General features: G+C 43.6%; 1 protein-coding gene across 1 annotated transcript in view; it reads right to left on the reverse strand.

Moving 5' to 3' along the window:
• Nucleotides 1–861: 861 nt before the first annotated feature.
• LOC139917524 (G protein-coupled receptor 137Ba-like) overlaps nucleotides 862–13874 on the reverse strand; it is a 14091-nt gene continuing 1078 nt past the window's right edge. Inside the window, exons 2-7 of the mRNA XM_071906659.2 lie at nucleotides 11570–11619; nucleotides 10143–10365; nucleotides 3844–3993; nucleotides 3110–3238; nucleotides 2299–2420; nucleotides 862–985 (exon numbers count right to left, since the gene is read on the reverse strand). Of these exons, the coding sequence (XP_071762760.1) occupies nucleotides 862–985; nucleotides 2299–2420; nucleotides 3110–3238; nucleotides 3844–3993; nucleotides 10143–10365; nucleotides 11570–11619 (798 nt within the window). The remainder of the gene's footprint in view (nucleotides 986–2298; nucleotides 2421–3109; nucleotides 3239–3843; nucleotides 3994–10142; nucleotides 10366–11569; nucleotides 11620–13874) is intronic.

Consider the following 13874-nt stretch of genomic DNA (forward strand, 5'->3'; position numbering starts at 1 on the left):
TGGGAACAAATTCTTCATTACGCCGGGGACTATTTTCTGTGCTACGGAACTACTTTCCTGAGATGGAAAGCGTGTTTACGGCCGGCTTATTAAGTTGTTTGAGGAAAACGTCGCCCGGCCCGGTGCATCGTGATGATGAAATATGCTGCAGAGCAGCAGCATGGCTCTGTGACGGGTTTTAATAGTTTTTTTAATACAATGGAGTTCTATGGCTGCTGGGACATGAGGCTGCACTGGGCACCAGCTACATGGACGAGACTTGTTGGCAAAACAAAATCATTGCTGATTTTGTTATTTTCATAGGATTTGTTGACGGTAAGAAATGCATTAAAAAACACCGGCCTTATCCTTTAAGGACATTTCGGGGATAAAATTAAGGGGTTTGTTTTGTCAGTAGTGTGGCGGTACTTTAATTTAGAGAAAGATGAAAACAAAGTAAAATGTCAGATTTGTGACAAAAGACTGGCTGACAACAAAACAACGTCGCCAATTAATACTGCTCTGTTTATTTTACAAGATCTGCTTGCTATGTTTTGGTTTTTGGAATTGAGAATCAGAAAAAAAATTAGTCTGGAATCGACTCCCAATACTTGGAATCGGATTCGGAATATATTCCAAAATGTCTGGAATCCAAGAGCCATGATTACATCTGAACACAAAGACCAAGATCTTCAAATCCAGTCTGAGAGGAAAAAGTCTGACATGTTGCAATGGGAGAAGTGATGTGTAGGAACCCTGCTGAACCTTCCGGTCTTCCCTAAAACCTCTAGTGTGGCTCTAACCTCTAGGTGGGTGATACTAACCAACACAATACTGAATGGTGCCAAAGTGCAGAGTGATGCTGTACAGTGGAGCGCAGGCTCACGGGTAGGGGCAGAGCTCCCCGGCGGCGGCGGCGGTCGCCGTCAGACGCTGTTCGTCGCTGTTGGTGTGAACGGTGAAGCTGCTGTGGCGACTCCCCCAGTCGTAGCAGTCTGACGACAGGCTGCCGGGGGAAACGGTGAAGACTCGGTTTAGTGGCGCTGACACCTGCGTTTTTCACTGAGATTATAGATCAGAATGGCGTGATGTTTCAAACAGGCCACGCCCACAAAGTGCGGTACAAGTGATCTGCCCCGCTCTCTATGGGCAAAACAAAAAAAAAATCTAAATTTTCTTTGGTTGCTTTTTCTTTGTTCTGCTAATCAGTCCCTCCAGGAGTTTTTTTTGTGATTATTGCGGCCAAAAATGCTTGATTTTGCTGCGGCTTTTCTCAAAAATTGCGATACAATTTGTGAGGTTTTATGTGCTCTTTTTGCGGTAAAATTGCGGGAATTGGGAAAAATTGCAAGCAAAGAAAAAAAAATGTTTTCTCTCTCTCTCTCTCTCTCACACACACACGTGCACGCACACACACACACACACACACACACACAGCCTCCCCCTATTCTCTCCCACTCTCCGTTTAAGCTATTAACTCTTCCAAGAGCTTGAATTTTGCACTCACCTCGATTCCTCCTGCTTTTGTTTTGTTTTGCACGGTCTGTGGCAGTAACTTTTGTTGGCAGGTGAGTTTTGTTCATCTTCCACCTGAATGCGCGCTGCGATGACGTAAGTTACCACGACACCGAATGCGACAATTGGTCCAAATCACAAGCGGTCTGTTGATTTGATTTCATGCGGAAAAGTTGCGGCAATTTTGCAAAACTGCAAGCTCTCGCAAATATTGCGGAGATTTCTTGAATTTGCGTTAATTATTGCGATCGCAAAATCGCAAGTTCCTGGAGGGACTGGCTAATTTATGTGAAATATATATGGTGTAAATAATTTGTCGTTACCTTTCAAGTCACAAAATGCTAACAAGCTAGCAAACTTCCGTTCAAGAGAAGAGTCGTGCTCGTATTTTGACACTTCAAGAAAAAACATTTTAATGATCTTGCTGTTGTTTGACAACTGTGAAAAGGTAACGACAAATTATTCACACCAGATATATTTCACAGAAAAAACAAACACAGAAAATGTCGATTAACTGTTTTGCTCATAGAAACTGAATAGGGTTTCGCACTTGTACGACAGTGATGCGGCTAGATGCCCATAATCCTGAACTTTTTGAGGTAATTTGCCATCAGCAGCCAATCAGATTTCCTCGCTTCCTTGTTTCCCTACTGATGTGACTCAAATGATCGTGGACGCTACAAAAATGCTAGGGAAAGACATAACAACCAGGGATTCACGGTAGAAAAGTTGTTTTTTATACTTTATGCCATGTTTCCCTGACACTGCGCGGGCAGGCCGGGGTCGTCGGCGGTCTGTTCTCACCTCGCTGATGCATTCTGGGGAGGAATGCTCCACGCCAGGTCGTCGTCACTGTCGTACCGACGAGGGTTGTCGAAGAAATATCCTCTGGAGGAGAGAACGTGGTTTGGGATCCCAGCTGCGCTCTGCGGAGACAAACGGATTCGTTAGAAACAGGATGAAGAGCGATCTGTTCTGTCGGCTGCGGGCACACAATGGAAAATATGGATGGGATTTACAAGAAACACATAAAACAAACCATGTGCTACACAGAGTCTTACTAGCTATACTATGGTTTGTTCTATGAAATAAAATACATCAGCTAACATCAGCTTTGTGAATTTTTGCCCTTCAATTACTTTTTATGTCAGTTGTTGCTAGCAAAAAGACTAAAGAGGACGACAACAATCGTTAGCTAGCTATCTGCCAGTTTGACGTGATTAGCTATGTGAATAATAACTAGAATACTTGTTCAATGCAATGCTATGAACAGCGTAATAATTTGACTGTAAGGCCCAATCAGGGGATCAAGAAAAACGGATAAACGAGAGGTAAGGCTATTGTAATCCACTTTCCCCAACGTTTAGCATTTTGTTAGCAAAAATCGATATTAAAAGTAACTAAAACATTTTAAAAAATCACAAATGTGATGCTGATGGATGTGTTTTAACCCCAGGAACAAAACGTAGTAAATCTCCTGGGAGTCTGTTCAACACAGGCTATTTTCTGTAGGGATTTGGACTGCACACCAACCAATAGTAAGGAGTGCAAGGGTCAGAGGTCACAGCACCCTGACACAACACACACACACACACACACACACAGGAGGACTGACCCTGTCCTGCGGCGGCCGGCGGACCCTGAAGAAGAAGACGACCAGCGAGGTCGGCAGCAGCTCCCAGACGAACAGGATCACTCCGAACACGATGTAACCCGCATCGCCCAGCGAGGAGCGCAGGTCAGCCTGGACACACAGGGGTCAAAGGTCAGGGGCAAACTGAGAGAGCGTTTGTATTAAGGAGTAACGCTGTGAACACACTGACTGCAACGAATCCTGCAAGTGTTGGATGTGTTGCATTTTTCCTACTTTTTTGTTATAAATGCATGCGTAAACTAAACCAGATGTTGTCAAAATAGCAGTAAAACTAGTAAAACATTTAAATAAGTATTCAATATAAACTAACTTTGCATGGTAATAAAGTCATAAAAATTCAACATTTATTGTTGAATTCCCATACCAACATATTACATGTTCACATAAATCGTTTTCCCTCCATAATAGTACTTCATTGAAGGGAAACTAGATAAATAAAGCCCATACACATCTTTGTTCATATAATTCAGGAAATCTCGAAACCGCAGTTATGAGACACTCATCTGTCACTGTTGCACCACTAGTCAGATGCAGATAAACCTTGCATGCTGCTCTGCACGCTCTGTAAGACAACACGGAAGTAGTGTGTTCAGCAGTGTCCTGACACCCACAGTTCACTGAGACACGAGCCGGCCGGCGTGTGTGTGTGTGTGTGTGTGTGTGTGTGTGTTATTAAAGAATCAGCTGTGCTTCACCTGGTCGGAGACATTGTACCAGTCGTAGTCGAAGGAGTTGATGGCCTCAATGTCGGTCAGAGCGAGCACCACCAGGTTGTAACAGGCCCGCGAGGCGTACAGCAGCACCACCATGACGCCGATCAGAGTCACCTGACACACCGACGTCCCCTGCAGGCACAACACAGTCACTCACCTGTCGTTACACATGAAGGTCTGTTACAGAAGCTTCCCGCCGCTCGTCACATCTCTGAAATATGGAGTTTTGAGAGTTCTATTCCAGGCAGGGAAAGTCAGGGAATTTAATCACATTTCTGGGAAAGCCAGGGAATATCAAGGAATTTGACACTTCCCACTGAATTTTACATTGATTAGCCGTTTAAGAGATGGTTATAGACATCTAGGCTAAAATGAGGCTACATAGGGTTTAAAGTTTAGTAACGTCTACGTCTTCTGGAGTAAATGACAAATATATACGACATTATGTTACGTATCTTCTAACTGGCCGTGTTGAAAACTGGTCTGGTGCTCAGTGGGTTTGCAGGAACAGCAGAATGTGTTTTCGAACTTGTTTCATGCATTCATTACATTATTCCTCTCCTGTGACTTTATTATTTGTGTCAGTTACAGGCCACCGTAGCTGAAGGGATAGAGGCAAGTTGATGTTATTGCAATTCCTACTGGCCGGCTATAGAGGTTGATAGAAGTCATATATCACCTTTAACATATTTTTTTTTTGGTCTTTGGGCAACTTATTTCATATGATACAAACAAAAACTCATTCATACTGCAACTTTGAAAGAAAAAACAAAAATATTCAAATTTCAAAAACAAAAATTTTAGAATACACAGACGTATATGATGTAGTAGCGCTTCCTCCGGCTTTCTCCCTGACCAGACGCTCTCTGCTTTGCTCCCTGCCTGCTTATCTATTTCCAGCGGACCTAGCTGACACTCTCCCCTGGCTTGACCCAACTGCAAATGGACCGGCCGCAGAGGCATCCCCTCCGCCACTCGCTACAGATATGGGCTATTGGCACAGCAAGGGTGCTAGACCAAAAGTCTCTACTCCTGGTGAGCTGTGGTCAGACGTCGTCCGCCGTAGGGGCAGCGGAGGAAACAACAACAATAACGAGGAAACCCCAATACTCTCCCCAGCCAGGACTACAACTGGAGAACAGGTACAAAATACTCAGTGAGCCAGATCCAGTGACTGCTAATGCTAATGACAGCACTTCCATGATGCAGCCCAGTACTAGCCGCAGAGCTAATGCTAATGCTAATGCCAGCACTGGTCCCGGTGCTAACATTAAAGGGTAACTTTGGTATTTTTCAACCTGGACCCTATTTTCCCATCTTTTTGTGTCTAAGTGACTAAAGGGGACAACAATTTTTGAAGCTGGTCCAGTATTGAGCGAGATCGCTTCAGCTGGCAGCCGCGAAACGAGCTGCGATGTAATCCGACGGGGCAAATCGGTTCTATTGAAAAAGAATAGCTCGGAGCAGCTCATTTAAAAAAAAAAAACGGAAGAAATGAACGTGAACTAGTTCATTTTTTGGGACTGTGAACTTAGTTCAAAATTCAAAATTGTGAACTATGAATGTGAACTAGTTCATTTTAATCTGTGTGAACTGGACTTTGAGCTAGCTCTTGTGAAGTGTGAACTTGCACAACACTGTCTGATGGCTGTTAACAGGTCAAAAATGGGCGCTGACCCCCCTCAGACTGTTCATGGTCAAACACACCACAGTTCCTACAGTCACTATAGCACTTTGAGAAATGTACACAGACCATCTGGCGTCTGTCTCTGAAACATTATCACAATCTCTCACAAGCTGCGATCTGCTCAGGGACATCTCAGTCCGGAGAACGTTTTTAACACACTAAACTTGGCCTTATTGAATGTCAAGTCTTTAGCAGGCAAGTCACTTTTAATTAATGATTTTATAATAGAACGCCAATTAGATTTTATGCTTTTAAGTGAAACTTGGTTAGACCAAAATAATAGTGGAGCCGTGGAGATCTCATTTGGAAAGTTTGCAACCTTTGAATATCTTGCATACCAGGACAGATGTAATCTCAAGACGGTATATCAATGAGAAGACCGGCACATCATTTATCCAGGCTTTCTCCACGTCACCTGCTCTCACTTTGGCCTCTGTCAGTGATCTCGTGGATAATTTTAATTCGAAAATTACAAATATCATTGATGCCATATTGCACCTGCAAAAGTTAAAGCGATCTCTGGTAAGAGAAAGGCACCGTGGAGAAATGCCACATTAGCAAAGCTCCAAAAAACAGAGTGCCGGAAAGCTGAACGCAGGTGGCGAAAAACAAAACTCAGGGTTCATCACGACATTTACAAAGAAAAACTACGCATCTGCAGTTTGGAATTGAAGAGAGCTAGACAATCATTTTTTTCTGACCTCATCAACAAAAATATTAATAATGCACATGTCTTATTCTCCACTGTTGATAGGCTGACTAACCCCCAAGTGAAAGTAGCCCCTGAACTGCTCTCCACTCTCCTTTTTTACTGAAAAGATTCAGAAGATTAGACAAGAAGTCAGTACCTCCATTTCAAGTAAAATTTCTCACCTTTGTATTTACACAAAACAAATCTAGCTAACATGTCACAGTTTAATCCAGTTGATTAGAAAACACTAGAAGAAGTGGTGTTGCATCTAAAGTCTTCTACCTGCTGCCTTGATAGTCTACCGACAAACCTTTTTAAGAATGTTTTTGATTGTATTGCATCAGATTTACTGCAGATAGTCAACAGTTCCCTTTTATCAGGTGATTTCCCTCAGGCCTTGAAAACTGCAGTTATTAAGCCTCTTCTGAAAAAGAATAACCTTGATGCCTCAATAATTAGTAATTACAGGCCCATATCGAATCTGCCGTTTCTAAGTAAAATAATTGAAAAGGTTGTCTTCCTACAACTTAACAGTTTCTTAACTTCCAACAATACTCTTGATATCTTCCAATTGGGATTCCGGTCCCACCACAGCACTGAGACCGCTCTAGTAAAGGTTTTAAATGACATTCGTTTTAATATGGACTGCGGAAAAATCTCAGTTCTAGTTTTATTGGACCTTAGTGCTGCGTTTGATACAGTAGACCATGACAGAGTGGTAGGCAGACTGGAAAAATGGGTAGGGCTGTCTGGCACAGTCCTAAACTAGTTTAAATCTTACTTACAAGACAGAGACTTTGTATCTGTTGGTAACTGCGTATCTGAGCGAACAAAAATGGCATGTGGAGTTCCCCAGGGGTCGATCCTCGGGCCTCTTCTGTTCAATCTCTACATGCTGCCACTAGCTCAAATTATGCAAAACAACAGTATTTCCTATCATAATTTTGCAGACGACACACAGATCTACATAGCTTTCAACTGATGACTATGGTCCAATAGACTCACTAAATAAGTGCATTGAACAAATCAGTGACTGCATGTGCCACAATTTTCTGCAACTAAATAAAGATAAAACTGAAATAATTGTTTTTGGTGCCAAAGAGGAGAGACTTAAAGTCACTGCTCACCTTGAATCCCTCTCACTGGAGACTAAAAACCAAGTCAGAAGTCTTGGTGTAGTTATGGACTCTGACCTAAACTTCAACAGCCACAGCAAGACAATTACAAAATCTGCCTACTATCAAAATATCGCAAGAATTAAAGAATTCATGTCCAAGCAGGACCTTGAAAAACTTGTTCATGCATTTGTTTTTAGTAGGCTTGACTACTGTAACAGCGTCTTTACAGGTCTCTCTAAAAAAGCTCTTAGACACCTGCAGCTCATCCAGAATGCTGCTGCCAGGGTTCAGACCAGGACTAAGAACATGGACCACATCAGACCAGGACTAAGAACATGGACCACATCAGACCAGGACTAAGAACATGGACCAACTGCATTGGCTTCCCGTGTGCCAAAGAATTGAGTTTAAAATTCTGTTGCATGTTTATAAAGCACTTAATGGTTTAGGACCAAAATACATTTCTGATCTCCTTCAGTGTTATGAACCCGCCAGACCCCTCAGGTCTTCAGGTGCTGGTCTGCTTACTGTTCCCAGGGTCAGAACAAAGCATGGAGAAGCAGCTTTTCGTTTTTATGCTCCTCATGCCTGGAAAAAACTTCCAGAAAATCTGAGGTCTGCCTCCACTTTACAATCTTTTAAATCAGGGCTTAAAACGTTTCTGTTCGCCAGGGCTTTTTAAGAAATCTAGGGCAACACTCATCTGCACTGTAATATTTATTTATTTATATCTTTTTTCTTTTAAATGTGATTTTAATGCACTTTTCACTTTTCTAATCCTCTTGCACTGTCTTTTTATCTATGTCTTTATTTTTATTTTATTTATGTAAAGCACTTTGCATGAGTGAACACTATATGTGAGGGGGACAGAGTATCTAGGAACTCAAGAGCTAGATGACAGAGCTTATCTAGGAACTCAAAGAGCTAGATGACAGAGCTTTATCTAGGAACTCAAGAGCTAGATGACAGCTTTATCTAGGAACTCAAAGAGCTAGATGACAGAGCTTTATCTAGGAACTCAAAGAGCTAGATGACAGCTTTATCTAGGAACTCAAAGAGCTAGATGACAGAGCTTATCTAGGAACTCAAAAGAGCTAGATGACAGAGTTTTATCTAGGAACTCAAAAGAGCTAGATGACAGTTTTATCTAGGAACTCAAAGAGCTAGATGACAGCTTTATCTAGGAACTCAAAGAGCTAGATGACAGAGCTTATCTAGGAACTCAAAAGAGCTAGATGACAGAGTTTTATCTAGGAACTCAAAGAGCTAGATGACGAAGCTTTATCTAGGAACTCAAGAGCTAGATGACGAAGCTTTATCTAGGAACTCAAGAGCTAGATGACAGAGCTTATCTAGGAACTCAAGAGCTAGATGACAGAGCTAATCTAGGAACTCAAAGAGCTAGATGACAGAGCTTTATCTAGGAACTCAAAAGAGCTAGATGACAGCTTTATCTAGGAACTCAAAGAGCTAGATGACAGAGCTTTATCTAGGAACTCAAAAGAGCTAGATGACAGCTTTATCTAGGAACTCAAGAGCTAGATGACGAAGCTTTATCTAGGAACTCAAGAGCTAGATGACAGAGTTTTATCTAGGAACTCAAAGAGCTAGATGACAGAGCTTATCAAGGAACTCAAAAGAGCTAGATGACAGAGTTTTATCTAGGAACTCAAAGAGCTAGATGACAGCTTTATCTAGGAACTCAAGAGCTAGATGACGAAGCTTTATCTAGGAACTCAAGAGCTAGATGACAGAGTTTTATTTGGGAACTCAAAGAGCTAGATGACAGCTTTATCTAGGAACTCAAAGAGGTAGATGACAGAGCTTATCTAGGAACTCAAGAGCTAGATGGCAGAGCTCATCTAGGAACTCAAAGAGCTAGATGACAGAGCTTTATCTAGGAACTCAAGAGCTAGATGACAGAGCTTGTCTAGGAACTCAAAGAGCTAGATGACAGAGCTTTATCTAGGAACTCAAGAGCTAGATGACAGAGCTTTATCTAGGAACTCAAGAGCTAGATGACAGAGCTTTATCTAGGAACTCAAAGAGCTAGATGGCAGAGCTTTATCTTCACCCTGTATGATTCTCATCCATCTGTGGACCAAGAGGAGAATCTATGATTCTCGTCTGCCTGAGTAGTGAGATCTGACGTAAATATCAGATCAAGAGTAGAATTAGGAAGGACAGGATAAGAAAATTAAAGAAAAACATATAGGTTCACTCACAATATGCATCTAAAAGTGGGAGTATTTGTTGTGTTCTTTTATCTTTCTATTTCACTTGATTTGAACTGCACTAGTTTACTTTTTAAGCCTTTTATCCTGTGGATCTCTTGTCTGTACTTTTGCACTTTTTAACTGTACATTTTTTACCTTTACTGTATTTTTTATTACTCTGTAAAGCACTTTGAATTGCCTCAGTGTATGAAATGTGCTATGTGCAGGTTTACAGGTTAATTAATGGAAAAGTTCCTGTCTCCTTGAATTTTTCATTAAATTAGAAAGTAAGGAGTCAAGATTAAGGGGTGTTTAAGGAGGTTTCGATGAGATCTCCTTAATTCATAATTCAATTAAAAACTGTAAGGTTATTTTAAGGGTTCACTGGTTTGTAGAGTATGTAGTATGTACATATGATGTAGTATGGTCTATGTGATGTATGTACTGTATATGATGCTATGTAAAGCCCTTTGAGACATGCTTGTGATGCAGGGCGATATAAATAAACATGACTAGACTTGACTAGACTAAATTTCCATGTAAAAATAAACCTGTGTCCTCCGCCTGACCTTGGACTCCAGGTAGATGTTGGCCAGCGACATCTTGGCGACCTTGTAGAGGCAGACGGACAGCGAGACGGCGCACAGCACGAACAGGCTGTCGTTGATGGTGACCCGCACCAGGACCACGCTCTTCACCTCGGCCGAGCTCATCTTCACCAGCAGGGCGCAGACCAGGTTCACCACCAGGAAAACCAGACTGACGCCCAGGAAGACCAGGTACAGAGGAAGCCTATTGGACGAGAGACAGGAAGTGGGTCGGCCGGTACTTTGCGTTGAGTATTAAACCCTGCAGGATCCAGTTCTTTAAAATGATTTGTGAACCAGGAATTAAGTCGCTTACAATTCACTAAAACGTACCATCATTTGTTTTAATTTCATATGATCATTTTATGGGAAGGCGTCACTTTTCCTCATATGAGACTTTAATGATTCCTGTGGCATAACTGGGTACAGAACAAATGGGGTATAACACTAGAACATGTAGAAATATGAATGAAATGTAAAAGAGAGTATAGATTTCAGCATTATGAGGGTGTCATAACAGCAGTAGAACTAAGACAAAAATAAAAAAAATGAAAAATAAAATATGAAAACACAAAAAAAGAAATATGTATGTATGTAAGTATGCAGTATGAAATAATGTAAAATTATCAAGATATATGAAGTACACAATGTGGGAATAGGAAGAAAACCAATATGTGCAATCACAGCATACAATATATACATGAAAGATGTGCAAAATGCACATTTTACTCACATTTTATTCACATTAACAAATGAAGAGATTTATCACACCAAATGTATAATATGAAAATATGAAATCTTCTGTACGTAATATGAGGACATTTATATAAATTATATATATTTATTTATTTAACATTTCTTCAACAGTGAATATCTCATTTTGGAATGAAACCTTTTGAATATTAATTGAATATTCATTAGGTTAGGATAATTATAAGGTGCAACCAGTGTAACCACTGTCACTATTTTTTAAACAAATACTATACCAAAAGCCACTTATATTCCACCATGAGTTTTACTTTCATGTTAATTCTGTTTTATTAATACTTTCTGGAAACTATAGATAGATTTTTGTTTTTAACCTTTTTTTGCCGTTATTTATAGCAGCCTATATTATTTAAATTTTTACAATGTGATTAGGCATGTAAAAGATATGCATGTTAATTGATATTTTATTTTGTATCGTTGTATTTTTTCTCTCTTTTAGGTGAGGTTTTTAGATAAGCCCGTAGTGGGTTTCTACCTCACCTGCACATGTAACTTTATTTCTATTTACTTTTTCTCTGTCTGACTTTTCTTTTTTTTAAATGTGCAAATAAACTAAAACTAAAAACTAAAACTAGATGTTTCATTTGAGAATGAAGCTCTCCTCTGTTCAGCGGGTGCAGCAGCAGTGAAGAGGAAGGTACCTGTACTTCAGAAGTGCTGGTGTGTACTTGGACTTCGCCTTGAAGTAAACCTGTGGAGGAGAGAAAGATAAAGGTTGATTACAAACACACACACACACACACACACACACACACATACACACACACACACTTGGGTGTTTTTCTACTGCTGTTGTAGGCGCTCTTGTCAACCAGCAGGAAGTTAAAGCAGCAGTACTTCAGGTTTTTACTGCCCTATAGCACAAACAGACCATAATATATCTGCAGGGTTGATAGGGCTGTCGATCAATACCAGTGACTCAATGATTACTTGGCCAGCTGCTGAGATTTCTGACGTTCATACTCTGTTTTGGAAAATAAAACTTCTTCCTATTCCTCCAGTGTTCAGCATGGTGATATATTATCTCTTCACTAGACATTTCTGTTGGATCTCTGCTCTGATTAGCTGGCTAGCTCCTCTACATTGGGAAAACTTTATTATTATCATAAATGACTTAAAAGCTGCTGTGACATCATGCAGAGTGGAAGGATAGAGAAGAGACTTCAAATCCCCGGACCGCCTGGTACAATCTGTGTAGTGAACATGAGTGAGTGATGCCTCCCCTCCCTCAGCATGGAGCTGCCTTTGAGCAAGGCACTTCATCCCTCCGTCAGACCAGCTGCTCCAGTGGAGCTGCTACAGCCTCCACCTGTACCAGTGCCTCCTCCTCCCTCTGTACCAGTGCCTCCTCCACCTGTACCAGTGCCTCCTCCCTCTGCCCCAGTGCCTCCTCCACCTGTACCAGTGTCACCTCCACCTGTACCAGTGCCGCCTCCTCCCTCTGCCCCAGTGCCTCCTCCCTCTGCCCCAGTGCCTCCTCCCTCTGTACCAGTGCCGCCTCCACCTGTACCAGTGCCTCCTCCTCCACCTGTACCAGTGCCTCCTCCACCTGTACCAATGCCTCCACGTGTACCAGTGCCTCCTCCCTCTGTACCAGTGCCTCCTCCCTCTGTACCAGTGCCGCCTCCACCTGTACCAGTGCCTCCTCCCTGCACCAGTGCCTCCTCCCTCTGTACCAGTGCCTCCTCCTCCCTCTGTACCAGTGCCTCCTCCACCTGTACCAGTGCCTCCTCCACCTGTACCAATGCCTCCACGTGTACCAGTGCCTCCTCCCTCTGTACCAGTGCCTCCTCCCTCTGTACCAGTGCCGCCTCCACCTGTACCAGTGCCTCCACCTGTACCAGTGCCTCCTCCCTCTGTACCAGTGCCTCCTCCACCTGTACCAGTGCCTCCTCCACCTGTACCAGTGCCTCCTCCCTCTGTACCAGTGCCTCCACCTGTACCAGTGCCTCCTCCCTCTGTACCAGTGTCTCCTCTACCTGTACCAGTGCCTCCTCCCTCTGTACCAGTGCCTCCTCCACCTGTACCAGTGCCTCCTCCACCTGTACCAGTGCCTCCTCCCTCTGTACCAGTGTCTCCTCTACCTGTACCAGTGCCTCCTCCCTCTGTACCAGTGCCTCCTCCACCTGTACCAGTGCCTCCACCTGTACCAGTGCCTCCTCCCTCTGTACCAGTGCCTCCTCCACCTGTACCAGTGCCTCCTCCACCTGTACCAGTGCCTCCTCCCTCTGTACCAGTGCCTCCACCTGTACCAGTGCCTCCTCCCTCTGTACCAGTGCCTCCACCTGTACCAGTGCCTCCACCTGTACCAGTGCCTCCTCCCTCTGTACCAGTGCCTCCTCCACCTGTACCAGTGCCTCCTCCCTCTGTACCAGTGCCTCCACCTGTACCAGTGCCTCCTCCCTCTGTACCAGTGCCTCCACCTGTACCAGTGCCTCCACCTGTACCACTGCCTCCTCCCTCTGTACCAATGCCTCCTCCTCCCTCTGCACCAGTGCCTCCTCCCTCTGTACCAGTGCCTCCTCCACCTGTACCAATGCCTCCTCCTCCCTCTGTACCAGTGCCTCCTCCACCTGTACCAGTGCCGCCTCCTCCCTCTGTACCAATGCCGCCTCCTCCCTCTGTACCAGTGCCTCCTCCTCCCTCTGTACCAGTGCCTCCTCCTCCCTCTGTACCAGTGCCGCCTCCCTCTGCCCCAGTGCCTCCTCATCCTGTACCAGTGCCTCCTCCCTCTGTACCAGTGCCGCCTCCCTCTGCCCCAGTGCCTCCTCCACCTGTACCAGTGCCTCCTCCCTCTGTACCAGTGCCGCCTCCCTCTGCCCCAGTGCCTCCTCCACCTGTACCAGTGCCTCCTCCCTCTGCCCCAGTGCCTCCTCCTCCCTCTGTACCAGTGCCTCCTCCCTCTGTACCAGTGCCGCCTCCCTCTGCCCCAGTGCCTCCTCCCTC

The sequence above is a fragment of the Centroberyx gerrardi genome, chromosome 3, assembly GCF_048128805.1.
Source record: "Centroberyx gerrardi isolate f3 chromosome 3, fCenGer3.hap1.cur.20231027, whole genome shotgun sequence".
NCBI classification, from domain to species: Eukaryota; Metazoa; Chordata; class Actinopteri; order Beryciformes; family Berycidae; genus Centroberyx; species Centroberyx gerrardi.